The sequence below is a fragment of the Meriones unguiculatus genome, chromosome 3 (genome assembly GCF_030254825.1).
Source record: "Meriones unguiculatus strain TT.TT164.6M chromosome 3, Bangor_MerUng_6.1, whole genome shotgun sequence".
Taxonomy (NCBI): Eukaryota; Metazoa; Chordata; class Mammalia; order Rodentia; family Muridae; genus Meriones; species Meriones unguiculatus.
In genome coordinates, this window is record NC_083351.1 from 49,849,900 (window position 1) to 49,866,578 (window position 16,679).

The following is a 16,679-nucleotide window of genomic DNA, read 5'->3' on the forward strand; positions in this document are numbered from 1 at the left end:
AAAAGACAACTAATGTCAACCTCAGGCCTCCACACAATGTACACCATGCACAAACATCTATGTGCATGCACACATACACAGAAATACATGTATACACCCACTTAGACACATATGCACAAACATCTATGTGCACACATCTACAACACATGCATACAATCCCACATAAAAGTGGGTAAAATAACAACTATTTTCCTCACCCTACTTTTCCCTGAAAAGTACTTAAAAAGAGTCTGGAGGAACAGCAAACCACAGGGAAGCTCACTTCTCTAACAAGAAAGCTGCACTTCAGAGCTGCAAATGCACATAAAGCATCCTAATTCCAGGGCTGTCCTCACAGAACATGGTGGATGGCAGAAAGGCCCAGAACGTTTACAGAAGTCCTTTTACTAGTCCTAGAAGTAAAACAGCTACAACAAAACAAACTGTTGGCAGAGACTATGAGCACCACAGATCTTACAAAGGATCTTGTTATGGCTGAAGAGATGGCTCGGAGGTTAAGAGCACGGGCTATTCTTCCAAAATGGTCCTGAGTTCAATTCCCAGCAACCACATGGTGGCTCACAACCATCTATAATGTGATCTGGTGCCTTCTTCTGGCATGCGAGCACATACACAGGCAGGATACTGTATAAATAAGAGATAAGTAAATCTTTTTTTTTTAAAAAAAAAAAAAAGGCTTTGTTAGTGCTCAGCACTCCAGTGTGCTGAACAGTGTTTGTAGGCCAGTGCTCCAGGGAACACCCACAGAACCCTCCCCGAAAAGTCCCTGAGTGCTAATCCAGAGCACTGATGCTGTAACTACCCAAGAACACCTGGGTTTTACACTTCAAGGCACCCTCCCCCATCATAACCTGTGATTCAGGATGCAGCAGTCTTACTCATAACATTTATGATTCTTTGGCCGTTTCCCAAAATCACATTTAATTCTGTGCAAAGATCAGTCTCATACTTGATGGGCAGCCAAAAGGAAGTAATACTTTAAGCGAATGGCTTTCATCTGTGTGTGTGTGTGTGTTTATGATAGGTGCAATTCTTCAAGTCATAATGAAATAAGAATACTCAGAAACTATCCACTCGAGTGTGGTTGACCTGGCACAGTATAAAAGAGTACCATCAAAACACTGAACAGGACATGAACAAGGCCTATTTTAGATTTTTATTTATCCATTTATTCATCATTCACTCATTCACTCATTTCATTACTTAGGATTGAACCCAAGGCCTCATATATGTTAAGCAAGCAGTTTACCACTTGGTGGTATCCTCCATCTTTTTTCTCTTCTTTTCTTTTCCTCTTTCTCCTCCTATTTTCTCTCTCCCTATAAATGTGTTTCTCCCTCCTTTCTTTTTTGAAACAAGGTCTCATGTAGCCCAAGTTGGCCTAGAAGTCACTACTCAGTTGAATGTCATGGTTTGAAAGCTTGGTCCCCAGTGGGTGAAACTGACTGAGAAGAATTAGGAGTTCAAGGAGGTTGTCACTAGAGGCAGGCTTTGAGGTTTCCTATGCTATTCCTAGTTATCTCTTCCTGCCTCCTACTTGCAGATCTAAGCTCTTAACTGTTTATGGCTTCATGCCCTTTCACTGCCATGCCTTCACTCTGCCATAGTGGACTCCAACCCTCTGAAACTGTAAGCCCCAAATAAACTCATTTTCTCCAAGTTGCTGTGGTCAAGGTGTCTCATCAAAGCACTGAAGATGACCTTAAACTCCTAAGCCTCCACCTCCTAAGTACTGAGGTTATAGCATGGATTACCACACCTGGGTCCAGCTCATATTTCTTACGCTATGATCTTTTATGGCCCAGAAAATCAGAAGTTTAAGTCAGAGAGGAAAATACTTCTCAATTGTACCCTCTAGTTTCTAAGTGTCTTGGATCCTGCGTGAAGCAACCTCTGGAGAAAATTCCCATGATTCATATTATATATAAATAAAAACCGGAAGAGGTTTAACAAAGTGAGCACATTCAATCAATGAAATCAGCCAGAATTCCAGCTGCAAAAAGAATATAAAACCATGATAAAAACTGTATTAGCTTTGCCTAAGGAAATCTAAGCAAGTCAGCAAAAAATAATGGAAGAGAAAAAAACAATAGTAAAAAAACAGTTTTGTATATAAATGCTATGTAGCTATTAAAACTATCCATTGATGGCCTGGAGAGATGGCTTGGCTCTTAAAGGCTAGTCTTACAACCAAAATATACCTGTTGACATAAAATTGTTCACAGAAAACTGGGTGAAGAGGGAATTACAGCACAGCGTGATGAGAACATAATCTCCTTTTCAGTATAAATTAATATAGGTAGACATTTCTTTATTCCTCCTCTCCATCTTTGAGAAAGGGCCTAGCTATGTAGCTCAGGCTGGACCTGAACTTTCAATTCACCTGTCTCTACCTCCCTAGAGCCATGGACATAGGCACATACCCCATACTTAGTGCAAACATTTCTTTTAACTTACACATATTCACAAATGTACAGAAATATCTACCACTTGAATACAAATGTACCGTAAATTTGGAGACTTGAAACCCTCCCCCCCCAAAAAAAAATACCTGGGCTAACAGATGAAGCCCAATAGTAAAGCACTTGTCTAGAAAACAAAGGGCCCCACGTTCTATGGCACACTGTAAGAAAAAGGGAGAGAGAAGAGAGGCAGGAAAGGAAGGGGAAGATACAGGAGAAAGGGGAGGGGACAGAAAGAAATAGGGAAAGAGGACAAGCAAGCATACACATTTCTGGAAGTCAGAGGCATGATTTCAAGGCACTGGCAGGGGTTTGCTCCTTTCGGAGGCTGCAGGAGAGAGAGCTTCTTTTTTTTCCCCTGCCCAAAGGTGACCTCAGTGACCATGGTTCCTTCCTCAAGGAAGGATTCAAGCTAGCCACCTTCTCCCCCAGCTGACATCCTGCCTCCCTCAAACACCCTCAAAACATTTCAAAGCCATTTGGAGCATCTAAAACACTATCCCTGCTTCAAGGTCCTTAATCACACCAGCAAATACCCTTTTAATAAAGAAATATTCACAGTTTCATGGAATTTTTAATCTACTATGCCTATAACAATAGCATTAACTACTCATAATATGATTTGGGGAGATATGGAGGTATTATTTTTATCTGTTTAATTTCTTTTTTACTTCTAAAGCTAGCATATTATTTGCAACTACTTTGTCTGGTTTTGTTTTGTTTGTCTGTTTGTTTGTTTTTGCTTTGTTTTGGTTTGGTTTTGGAACAAGATCCCATTTAACTCAGGTTAACCTTAAATTTTTTAGCCAAAAACAACCTTGAATTCTCAATTCTCCTGCTTCCATCTCCAGAGTGCTGGGGCTGCAGGCCTGTGCCACCGCACTCAGCTATTTCTACAACTTTTTAAAGGAAGTTTGCTCTTACAGTGATAAAAAATGTTTGGAGAATTAAGATAACTACTACAAAACTCATCACATTTACTAACGTCGCTGAATTATACTGTTAAATGGGGTAATTTCTTGGTATTCAAATAAAAAACAAAGGAGGGTGGAGTTACACTTACTTTCAACCACTTAATTTAAAACAAATAAAGAAATAAAAGTCAATTAAAATATAGGAAATGTAGGAGCTGGAAAGATGGCTTGTTAGTTAGGAATACTGGCACCTACATGGCAGCTCCATGGCAGCTCACAACTGTCTGTAACTCCAGTTCCAGCAGGGCCAGTGTCCACTCCTGGCCTCCGCAGACACAGCACACACATAGTACACTTACAAACATGCAGGTAAAACACCCATACACATAAAATAAAAAGAAATATGTATCATAATATATACATATACATTAGTAAAATGTTAACAATTGATGAAACAAAGCAATTCACTGCACAATTCTTTCAATGCTGGTATAGATTTTACATTTTTTAGGAAGAAAAGGAAAATGGGTATGGAAGCAGTTGCAACCAAACAGCTCTAGAAATGCAAGCTATCAGTGAGATAAGAGTCTTTTTTTCATTTTATTTTTTTTATTATTTAGAGTTTATTCACTTTGTATCCCAACTGTAGTCCACTCCCCAACCCCTTCCAATCCCATCCTCCTTCCCTCATCTTCTCCCATGCCCCTCCCCAGAGATAAGAGTCTTATTCTGGGTTTGGCTTCCTTGTTTCAACTCTAGAAGTGCTGACCTGAGCAATAAGGAAGCAGCCAGTTAGTGAGGAGGGCAGATTAATACACACCTCTTCCTTCTTCTCCGTAGCCCAGGTGAGGAGGGATCACAATCCTCCTCCTCTCTCCAATGCAAACACCAAGTAAGCCTTCATCCATCCCAGGAATCACATAGCCCTGCCCAATGTACGTGTCAAAGGTGTGGTTCCGTGAGTAGCTGAGAAAGAAGCAGGAAAAGATGAGGTCATTCATAAGGGACACCCACAGCAGCTGTGGAAATTACTCAGAATCTCAATGCCAAAGGGCCACAGGCAACTCCATGCCCAAGAAGAGCTAAACCACAGACTCTGAGGACACAGCCCAAGAATATGCTCTCCTGGAACGGAGAACACGTGAGCATCTACAGAAACAATGTACTGTACTTGCTATCTGTATGGTCATATAATAAGAGGAATGGGGGTGTGGAAAGCAGCTGCACACAGTGGAACTGACGGGAGTTGCCTCATCTCCTGCCCAGTTCCCTGTCTGCCCCTGGTATTTACATATTTGCATTTCCCTCCTCTATCTTTATCAACCCAATACTACAACAGTATAGAAAGTACTAGCCATGTTTCCTACCTCCTAAAATAACTAATGTTTAGACGATGATTGGGTTTTCTTTACCATGTAATTTCATAGTGGGCCTTCCCTTTCACAGTAATTGTTTTGGAATATAACATTCTACTCTCCACAAGTACTGGGACTGACTCTGGTGCCTGCAGCTCCATTCTAGTAGAGAAAAGTAACGTCTCAAGCTATTGAAGCCCAGTAGCTCTTAAGCACTGCAGACACTTCACTGAAAAACTTAGGTGAAAGTGAAACAAAACAAAACAAAACAAACAAACAACAACAACAACAAAAAATCCAGATGCACAAATGCCAGTGTAAAAACATAAGGACCATGTAAAACAAAATCAACCTGATTCTACCAAAACTTACTAATTCCAAACGATGGCCGACATAGAAAATGAATTAGAAGAAATCTCAGGCAAAAAATTCAAAAGAATAATTATATTCAAGAAAATCAAACAGAACACAAACTCACAAATGAAGAGAGAACATAAATAAATGAACGAAATAAGGAAGTCAATACAGCATACAAAAGTGGAACTTAATAAAGAGAAACACTGACGAGGCAGAGAGGTGGTTCAGCGGTTAAGAGGGAAGACCTCAGTTCAGTTCCCAACACTCAGACCAACAGCCCAAACCTTCCTGTACTGCCAGCTCTGTGGGGATGTGGCCTCTGCAGATACAGGCACTCATGTGTACATAATATGAACATAAATACAGATACATACATCACATAAATGTGATACTGCAATACTGGAAATGAAAATTTCAGTTTGTGATATAAGTTGGAGAGACTCACCAGCAGACTGTACCAAGAGGAGGGCAGAATATCGGAGCTTGAAGCCAAGGTAGAGGAATTAGAATATTCAGACAACATCAAAGATAGATTAAGTAACACAGTATGAATAGAATATTCAAGATCTATGGAACATAATTTAAAAACCAAATCTAGGCATGTTGAAGGCATAGAAAACATTTTCAGTAAAATCATAGCAGAAAATTTTCCCAAATCAAGGAGGCATGCTACCCAGAGGTAGGTTACACCTGGAATGTCAATGAGGCAAGACCAGAGGACTTTCCCATGCCATATTACAGCCAAAGTACTGAATATATTAAAAAAATAAAATGCAAACAGAGAAAAATTATTTCATGAAAATCAACCACAAAAGGATTCATTTCTTCAAATCAATAAGAAAAGGACAAATTACAATACCATCATTATAAAAATAGGCAAAACATAGTAAGAGATTTCCAATTAAATACCCATATAAATATCCAAATAACTATCAGAGAACTTCAGATTAAAACTTTAGGGACAATTTTTCCCTTGAATTTAATTTGTTCTTTTGTTTTGTCTTTTGAAACCAGTCTAGCACCAAAACTTTAGACAATCCTCCTGCCTCAGTCTTCCAAGTGGTGGTAGGGTTGAAGACACAGACAACGAGGCGTGGCTCTGCCTTCCATATGGTACCCAGAGAGTGTATATCAGAAGCTCCAAACATATATGAGAGGGTAGAAAGAGGAAAGCTATATAATTCCATTTTGATTAAGAATACATTAAAATTACACATACATGTAACCTTTGATCCAAAGAGTCTTCTTAGAAACAATCATGTACTTGAAGACTTAGGTACAAAAACAATTACTGTAACTCTTCTTAAATGTCAAACCCTAGGAAAGCCATAAGTAGCACCAAAAAAGGATTGATTTCATAAGTTTAGAACAAAATCTATACAACAGAACATTACATTGGTTAGGATGGGTAAGATCCCACTGTACTCAAGTGGAAAACTATTCAGAACCTGCGAAAGCAATAGTTCCATCACGAGGGCAGAAATCTAGTGTACAGAAAATGATCTCTGCACCTCTTTACTTCCTTCCCTCCCCTTCTTCCTCCCTTCCTTTGACAGCACCATCCCTATGTTGTCCAGGCTAGCCTCTAACACCTGAGCACAAGTAATCCCTCTGCCTTAGCCTCCTAAGTAGCTGGGAACACAGGCACATTGTCACTCTATCAGACTGAAATGGTCTTTAATTAGAAATGTAATTCTGTTGGTCAAGATGGCCCATGATTGTAATCCCAGCACTCAGGAGGCAGAGGCAGGTACATCTCTCTGAGTTTGAGGACAGCCTGGTCTGGAAAGTGAGTCCAGGACAGCCAAGGCTACACAGAGAAACGCTGTCATAAAAAGCAAAAAAAAAAAAAAAAAACAAAAAAACAAACAAAAAAAAAAAAAAACCACAAAGAAATCTAATTCCAATTAGGAATAAAGGCAAGGTGAAATGTAAAAAGTAAAAACTGTTGGAGGTTGGTCTAATTTCTTGCCCTGCAGGTCTGGTTACTGCCTGTTGGATATACACATCCTTTTTTGTGTAAACCTGCCTAAGACCTACCTGGGCAGGGCAGAATGGGGTAGGAGTGTCTAGGGATCCCAGGCTTCGGAGAAAATCATGGGAAACAGAAAGACAGGAGGAGAGGAAGAAGGAGGGTACCTGGAGAAGAAATCATGTGGGACGAGAGAAAAAACTCGAATAATGTCGTAAAAAAGGTCCAGATGGAGAATACAAACAATACCATGGGATTATATATAGAAGGTAGACCAGATGAGGCTGGGAGATGGATGGTGAGAATATTGAGACAGTGTAAGAAAAATATCTGCCTGGCCCAAGGCAAATAAGGCAATTATAAATCTAACAGGTGTCTGTGTCTTATTACTTGTGATAGCGGATTAAATAATAACACTATGATAATCTTAGGGCTAATAATAAATATTTTATAGCCCAACAGCTATTTATTAATTACTAAAACAAATAACAAACATGCATTGAGACATTTTTTTCTAACAAAAAAGTATAAAGATAAGTCAAATGCAATAGAAGGGTGATTACATAAGCACATTACACCTGCCCACTGGGAAAACTACACAGACGTAAAAACTAAGTAAGTTCTCTCGATGCACCGATATGGAAAAAAATTTTATCAAGGAACAGAATTAGATATAAAGTATGTAATATTTTATGGCATGTTATATACATACATATACACAGAGACATACCATAGCCTATATACTATAAACCAAAAATAGGGAAGAAACTAAGACAACATTAGCATCTGCTTATATTTATATTAAAACACACACACACATGCACATACACATTGGATATATAAAACCTATTAAAGCCGCATCCAAGGTGTGCACTTGTAACCCTAATATTTGGATGACTGAGGCAGAAAGACCACCTTGAGTTCAAGAGTTTAAGACTAGTCTGAGCTACACAGAAATACCCCATCTCAAATTAAATTTTTTATGGCTTGCATTGTATCTTTAGCTACAAACTTTAAAAACGATAAAGAGGAAAAAAAGGATAAAGAGGAGGGGGAAATAAATGGAAGAGGAGGAGAAAGGAAGAGGGGGAAAGAAGAGGAAGAGAAGAGGCAAAAGAGGAGTAAGAGAGAAACTTATAAATTTAAAAGGAACTTTTATTTGCCTGCTTCAATTGTCTCAGAGGCTCTTACTGCCTCTGTCTGCTAACTCATGAAAGCTTCTAACCTCTGTAACAGTTTAACCTAGGCCTAGAATGTTTTTAAACCTCTCAGACTTACTGCTGAATAAGCTTTACCTTTTCTTGTTTTTACAGAGCTCTGGCTACCTGGTTCAACTCAGCTGTTCTGGTTCAAACTCCTCTCCCAGCTGACTTACTCAATCTGGCTTCTCTCTCAGCCTCTGAATTGCTTTGCTTGGCTTCAAACTAATTCTAGCAATCTTTTCTAATCTTTTGGCTTCTTCTCATTCTCTGGTTCATTCTGTTTGCGCCTATGTTCTCTCACTCTCCTCTCTTTCTCTCTCTCTCTGCAACTTGTCTGTCTATTACTATCCTGGTTTAAAACAATAAAAATAAAAATAAAAAATAAAAAAACTGCCTCCTCTCCCTCTGCATTGCCTCTAAAGTAGCTTCCCTTTCTTCTCTCTACTTGTGAGAGGGAGATATATCCTCTTTTGTCAAATCTTTCTCTAATTCGTTACTTTTTCTGCCACTCAATTAAACATCACTTTCAAATATGGGTGCTTCCTTCTACAAACTAACTTTACCTTCATTGTTGGGATTAAAGGCATTCACCACACTTGGACCTAAGCTTTTCTTTACCTGAAACCTGGCTGGCCTTGACATCAGATCTGCTCACCTCTGTCTCCTGGATTAAGGGCACGTTTGTTTTACAGCCAGATCACACAGACCTACAAGGTCTTTGGATGTGATCTCTTGCCAGAGTAGCCATGTTCTAACTTTAAAATTCCTCTACATATAAAAATGGGTACATTGGGGCTAGAGAGATGGCTCAGCAGTTAAAAGAACTTGTTGCTCTTGTGGAGGACCACGTTCAGTTTCCAGCACCCACAGGGTGGCTTGCAGTTGCAAGAGATCCAATGCCCTCTTGTGTCCTCTGTGGGCACCAGGAACATGTGAGGTGCACATACATAAATGAAGGCAATATACTCACATACACATAAGTTAAATTATAAACATCTAAATTAACTAATTAATTAATTAAAATAGTTAACTCTAAAGAACAGGGCAAATGAGGCAAATAGACAGATACTGAATATCTTAGTTTATGACCTAGTTCTATTCTGAACTATGTGACTACTATTTTTTTCATAAGAAAATTTTAATTTAAAAAAATGTAGAAGAGATTTTTAAGAATAAGAAAAATGAGTTATCCCAGTAAAAATAATACAACAGAAAAAAATCCTTCTTTGCTGCTTTGGCTGCATGAACAAATTGAAAGCTCATTACCTCAGAGACACGGAGGGTCTGTCACTACTTGTTTACAGAAGCTAAAGGAGTGCTTTCAAAACTAACATGCCATCTGAATAAACAAGGCATGCCACAGCTTCCACGTGCATTTTGCTCTGAAGCCATCTGTGTAATTGCTGATGGAGAGTAATTAGCATCTGCAGCATGCACTCAGAAGGGAGCTGAATGCATCCAGCAGTCTCCTCCCGCTGGCTGCCCTCAACATCTACACAGCACTTCCAATACCTTAGCTGAACCATCATGGAGAATAATGGTGAAGCAAGGCATAAACTCAAGCTGATGTTCAGAGAGCTCGAATGCTATCCAACTTCAGGAAGCTAAGACAGCACCGAGAGCTGATTCTTCATCCACTGTATCTCTCTAACCTCGCTTCGAATCACTCCATGTCCTGGAGTCTGCAGTGGGGTTCAGAGTGGGAAAGAATAAACAGGTGTCTAGGGTAAGCCCTTCCTGTTTTCTTTCAGGAACATCTAAACTAAGAGACCCTTGTAACCACCTAGGAAGAAACTCAGAATCTGAAAACTGAGACCGGTACTGAGTCAGCACTGATGGTGTATTTCGACCATGGTCAACGGAGGTTAGTTAGACTTCACCTAGTCAGACGTTCTGGTGAGTGAAAAGTAGTTTCCTTACCTGGAATCAAAGAGGGTGCCATCCAGAAGCGTACCATTGTAATGGTACCTGAGGAAGTCCCCACTCTGACTTCTTCGCTCACAGTTCTCAGGGACTACCTTGTTTTCGATGGAAATGCTATCTTTAGGATTATGGAGGTCCAACAATGCAACATCAAAGACTAGGGAAGCCTGCCCAGGAATGTCTTTCCCTAGAGTGAAATGGAAGAACAAGTCATTCCAGACACAAAATTTTAAAAAGGGCTTCAACGACCACTCCCACCATCTGTGTTGGTGCTCCACATTCCTTTAAGTTTTCAAGGAAAGGAAACAAATGCTCTGCTCTCCACGTTGTGTAACTGCAGTGTCTTACCCTGGTGTCTAACTGTGGGCTAGTGGACACAGCATAACATCTGACTGGCAGCCAGGAGCCACATCAGACCACCATGACCACACCTCAGATGCTCAGGCTGCAGTGAGGAGCTCTCTGTGGGCAGTAACCCAAATCCATACCTCCTGTGGGTTCTGTCTGAGCACAAATGCATTGTAAACATTCAAGTATGCAAATTCCACTGTGAATTTGCTCTGGAAAATACTCTATAGCCTGGTGTTTTAAAACTGAGAGCATATTTTTTAAATGTTCTTTATCCAAAGCAAGATATAACTAGAGGTTATATAACAAAAAAAATTAATACACATAATCCAAAAACAGTTTTTCCATCTTTTCCATGTCATTTGTACATGGTGCTGTTACTCGTAGACGTTTCTAAGACGGGACATGCTGGATACAGACTACCTGCTGTAGTCCTGGGTTCTACCTCTATGGATTCAGCCAATCTTAGAGCACAAAAACACTGAAGACAACACGTTACGTCTGTAAAACCGGACATAGTAGCATGGCACACAAGTGTAATCCAGCACTGAGGAGGTGGAAGATGATGAGAATTCAAAGTCATACTTAGAAATTCAAGCTCAGCCTACACTAAAAAAAAATAAAAATAAAAATGAAGAGATTTTACCTGTACTGAATGCACATACTTCTAAACAATACAGACTATCAGCTATTCACATAAATGGTGCGGCAGTTCCCCCTGGAATCGAAACATTTCCTCCAGGATTGGGAAGAAGACTCAGGAGGTAAAAACAAACTTCACGTATCCTATGCTTTTGGATAAAGATAATAAAGGAAAGTTTCCTTAGTGGCCTCTAGACACAACAGAACTGATGCACACGAACTCACAGAGACTGTGACAGCAAGCACATGAGCTCCACAGGTTCAAACTAGACAAAATCCCAGCACTGATTAGAGGAGGTGATCACCAAGTCCTATCACTAACCAAGAAGCTATTCACAATTAATACCTACTGAATGAGAAAAAAAAATTTTTCTCAAATGAAGCATTAGTAGGAATATCAACTATACTCCAGGGCAGGCCCCATGTCCAAAGAGTACCTTTGGGCAACTCAAAATTGACTACGTGGTTTTTTGTTTATTTGTTTTTCACTATTTGCTTTGTTTTGATCTGTTGTTGTTGTTTGTCTTGTTGGGTTTCTTATCTTTTTCTTTTTGGTTTGTTTTAATTTTCATTTTTTGAGAGAGCGAGCATGAAGTGGGGTGAGTAGGAAGATGGGGAGGATGTTGGGGAGAGTTGGAGAAGGGAAAAGATATGGTCAAAATGTTGTATGAAAAACTGTTTAAAAGGAACATTGTTTCACTTGGGTTCATTTTCCTTGGGCTGCTAAACTCAGACCTTGAAAGGCTGAGCCTCATCCCCTGAGGTCCCTCTCTCCTTTGCTCTACAGACACAGAAAGCGGGTGAAAAATATTGCATTGGTTATCATAAGTTGAGTACCATTCAACTTCTTCAACAGAACTATGTTTTCATTTGTATTCCTTTTTATCATGTTTCTTTAAAGTAGTGTCTTACTTCCAGACTGACCTTGAACTCACAATACTCTAGCTCACTCTCAACTGCTATTACTGGTGTATGCCACCACATCCTGATCTCATTTCGGTTCTTTACTCCATATATGCCTACTACTTAAATGCCTAAATGTTTCTGTGTGTCCAACCATTCCTATTAAATGTGTGAGATTTAATATGAATAATCAACAAACCTTACTTCTGAGCTAACACCCTACTTCTCTTCATAGGACACTAATTATTTTATTCTACTTTCCAGACAGGGTCTTATGTGTCCAAGGCTGGCCTCAAACTGAATATGTAGCTGAGGATGATCATGAACTCCTGATCCTCCCGTTCTCACTTCCCATGTACTGAAATTAGAAGCAGGCATCTCCATGTGCTGAGGATCAAACCCAGGGCTTTATGAATGTTAGGCAAGCACATTAACAAGTCCACAACAGCCACAGCCAATGTTATGCTTCGAGTTTGTCCAAGCAGAACATACTCATAAAGCAAACAAAGGTAAAAAGCTGGGAAATGTATCGATTCAGACATCAGTAGCTAAATCCGTACTTTGATGTTTATAGCTTTTTAAACTCTCTAGATTAAATCTTGCTTACAGATAAAAAAGTGAAAGAAGCTGGTGCCCAGGGCTGCAGCTGGCAAGACAGGGAGGGACACAGTGCTTAACAAGAACACCAATGGCCATGAGTAAATGCAAATTCCAGACAGGAGATCATCCTGACTAGCACTGTCCAACAGACCTCTCTGCAATGATGGGAACAAAACGTATCTGTGTAGTAGCTAAGGAGCCCTCAGCAATGTGTGACTCTTGTACACTTGAAATGTGAGGCTGTGACCAGAACCAAATTTTAATTCATTTTTACTTAAATGTAAACAGCCACATGTGGTTACTAGTAGCTACCAAAGTGGTAGTGTTGGCCTAGAGCAAAAGGTCCGGTATATTTCAATGGACACAGATGAACTAATCGATACAAAGAAAAGTAAGGACGATGAGGCTAGAGTAATGACTCAGAGATGGCCCAGGAGTCAAAAGCACTTGCTGCTCTTGCAGAAGACTGGGGTTGGGTTCCAGCACCCACATTTGGCAGCTCTCAACAGCCTGTCTCTCGAGCTTCAGGGTATCTGAAGCCCTCTTCTGGCCTGTGTGGGCAATGCGGTACACAGACAGACAGGGAGGCACACACACACTCACTCATAAATAGAAATAAACATATGAAGATGATGAATGAAAGAAGCTCTGAGAAAGACAAGGACTTACCATCTCCCTCTTCTCCATAGGCCAGGAAAGGGGGGATGGTGATGATCCGCTTCTCCCCGACACACATGCCCAGCAGCCCTTTGTCCATTCCAGGAATCAGCCATCCAATCCCCACGTACGTGTCATAGGTTTTCATGCGATTGTGACTTAAAAAAATCAAAGAGGAGGGAAGCAAGTTCCATACCATTTCTAACTCATCCCTTGGAACTTTTGTTTCCCAAATCTCAAGTAAACAAAGAGCCCACACTCATATCTAGTAACAAACATATATCCCATTTTTATCCCCTTGATATTAGGAATAAATGAAAAAGTCATATTTATACCAGCAGCTATCCTACTCATTGAACACACTGTAATGACAAAAAAAAAAAAAAATCTCAGCGAATTCTCCAGTCCTTATCCTAGCCTCATATTTCTCCATAGTTTCATTTTCCCCTTCCCTTTTCATGGACAAACTATATAAATAAGTCAAACTCTTATGACCTTACTGGGAAACATGGCCCCTTCACTTGAGTGGAGAGCTACAAATATTTAAATGAAATCATTAAATCGTTTAAATGGAATTTTAAATTTCTTCAAAGGTGTTATAGTTTGATGCTGGCACTGAGAAGTATCAAACACTAGCCAAAACCACATGGGGCAGGATCTAATACTAAGGTGCAGTTTGGCAGACTACCTTTTCTGGTTTCCTAATGAGCACAGGACAAAGACATGACAGAAGAAACCAAAGGGCATTCACACTTGCCGCCAACAGTGGGACTTACCTGGAATCGAACAGTGTCCCATCCAAGAACGTTCCGTTGTAGTGGTACCTCACAAAATCAGATACCTGGATAGTCCGAGGGCAACTGGGGGGCTTGAAATACGTCTGAATCTGAACCTGGTCTTCAGAATTCCAAATATCCATCAGGAGAACATCAAAATGAAGAACTGAGTTTGGAGGGATCACACCAGCTAGAAATGAAAGCATGTTTACACTGAAAGACTGCCATCTCCTGGCAATTCAGAGATTCCCTAGCAAGCCGCTGTTGAGTAGCTTTTTTTTTTTCTTTTTTTCCATGTTGAGCAACTTTTATGTGACACTACAATGGGCTTTGTAGTGATACAGCTGCCACTGAGTGACTCACACTCCTCCCAATAATCCCTCAGCCATGCTTCTGTAAGCTACTCCAATAAACCCACTGGTTCACCAGGCTGGATTTAGGTGAGATCTTTGGTCTACTGTCAATGACCAACAGTTAAATAAGCATTTGTTCACAGGGAAAGAGTCAATTGATGACTACTGCCAATGTGAACAGAAGCCAAAAGAATCCAAACCCATCACTGATGTACAATTCCAAAGTGCTGTTTCTTCCTCCAAATAAAATTAAAGTAAGAGAGAGAGAAAAACATTCTCTCATCAGGAGTTCCTTATATACTCCCAATCCATATCTAAGATATAAACCACAATGGAAATGCTAGCTTTGGAGTGTTGGGCCTTTCTTTTTCCTGTATTAAATATCCCAAATTCTCCAGTCAGGTTGGCTGGAGAGTCTGCAAATGTATCCGTAAATACAGAGTGAAAACTTACAAACTCCTTCACTTCCGTAGGCGAGGTTTGGGGGAATCGTCACGAAACGTCTCTCGTTGACACACATCCCGACCAGAGCTTGGTCCATCCCCGCAATCAGCTGGCCTTTTCCCACAAACACATTGAAGGTAGAGTCTCTGTCATAGCTGACCATCCAGAAAGCAGGGAGAGAAATAAAAGCATAGTCAGCTGCCATTGTGAAAGCAGCTTCAAGAAAACCACAGCAAAGGAAAAGTCCTGCCTAGGAGGTACTGAGCCAGTATTTGTCCTCATTGCCCAGTATATGCAGGGTTGATTAGTTATGTTTTATAGTTACTATCTAGAATATATAATTACCATACTAATATAGTAATAGTAACTTGAATATTGCCAGCAAATCCACTTAAAAATGCTTGCTACACAAGCCTGACAACCTGAGTTTGATCCCCCAAACCCTCAGCAGAAGCAGAGAACTAAGTCCTGAAAGTTGTTGTCTGGTTTCCTGAGCACACACTATTCAATGCTGACAGGTCTGGTAATCAATAACAAATAATGGCTGGGATTTATGCCATTGTTCTTTAACATTAAATTCAGCAACAAAGGTTTATGTTCTAGGAGATGGCTCGGTTAAGTGCTTTGAGACAGATAAATGAAGGCCAAGACCAGGACTCTGTCTATAAGTACTTTATAAACTGTCAGAGACCTATAAGATAGGATAAACATACTAAAATCTGTACACCTAAAGAAGCTAAACAAGAAGGAGGACCCTGGGTAAGATGATCAATCCTCATTCAGAAAGACAAATGAGATGGACATTGGAAGGAGAAAAAAAGAAACAGAACAGGAGTGTACCACAGACAGCTGCTGAAAGACTCTACCTAGCAGTATATCAAAGCAGATGCTGAGACTCATAACCAAACTTTGGGCAGAGTGCAGGGAATCTTATGAAAGAAGGGAGAGATAAAAAGACCTGGAGAGGACAGGAGCTCCACAAGGAGAGCAACAGAACCAAAATATCTGGGTACAGGAGCCTTTTCTGAGACTGATACTCCAACCAAGATCCATTCATGGATATAACCTAGAACCTCTGCACAGATGTAGCCCATGGCAGCTCAGTATCCAACTGGGTTCCCTAGTAATGGGAACAGGGACCATTTCTGACATAAACTCAGTGGCTGGCTCTTTGACCACCCCCCACTCCCCCTGAGGGAGGAGCAGCTTTGCCAGGCCACAGAGGAGGACACTGCAGCCAGTCCTGATGAGACCTGATAAGCTAGGGTCAGATGGAAGGGGAGGAGACCTCCTCTATCAGTGTACTTAAAGAGGGGCATGGGAGGAGATGAGGGAGGGTGGGATTGGGAAGGAACAAGGGAGGGGGCCATAGCTGGGATACAAAGCGAATAAAATGTAACTAATGTAAAAAATAAAAATTTAATAAAAAAATGTCAGAGAGACGAATAGTTTCAAACATTGTATTAAAAAAAAAAAACTGCACACCTGTGACTGATAGCCCATGTGTAACAAGGAGACTGAGAAAGAAGGATTACAAGTTCAAGGCTAGCCTGGGCAACCTTGCAAGACTGCCTCGAAATTTAAAGGGAAAGAGGTCTGGGGATTCTGCTAAGTGATGGAAGAGTTGTCTAGCATTGCAAGGCTTGGGATTTAGTCCCCAGTACTGTAGAACCAAAAAAAGAGTCAGGGTGGGGAAGGGGAAATGAACGAAAAATAGTGGAAGTTAAGTGAAAGAAAACTTTCTTTCACTTAATAAAAACAGTGGAAATAA

The 16,679-nt window shown here is 40.3% G+C and overlaps 1 protein-coding gene across 1 annotated transcript in view; it reads right to left on the reverse strand.

Moving 5' to 3' along the window:
- Fkbp9 (FKBP prolyl isomerase 9) overlaps positions 1-16,679 on the reverse strand; it is a 44,766-nt gene that overhangs the window by 11,377 nt on the left and 16,710 nt on the right. Inside the window, exons 2-6 of the mRNA XM_021657879.2 lie at positions 14,918-15,063; positions 14,112-14,301; positions 13,348-13,493; positions 10,183-10,372; positions 4,197-4,342 (exon numbers count right to left, since the gene is read on the reverse strand). Of these exons, the coding sequence (XP_021513554.1) occupies positions 4,197-4,342; positions 10,183-10,372; positions 13,348-13,493; positions 14,112-14,301; positions 14,918-15,063 (818 nt within the window). The remainder of the gene's footprint in view (positions 1-4,196; positions 4,343-10,182; positions 10,373-13,347; positions 13,494-14,111; positions 14,302-14,917; positions 15,064-16,679) is intronic.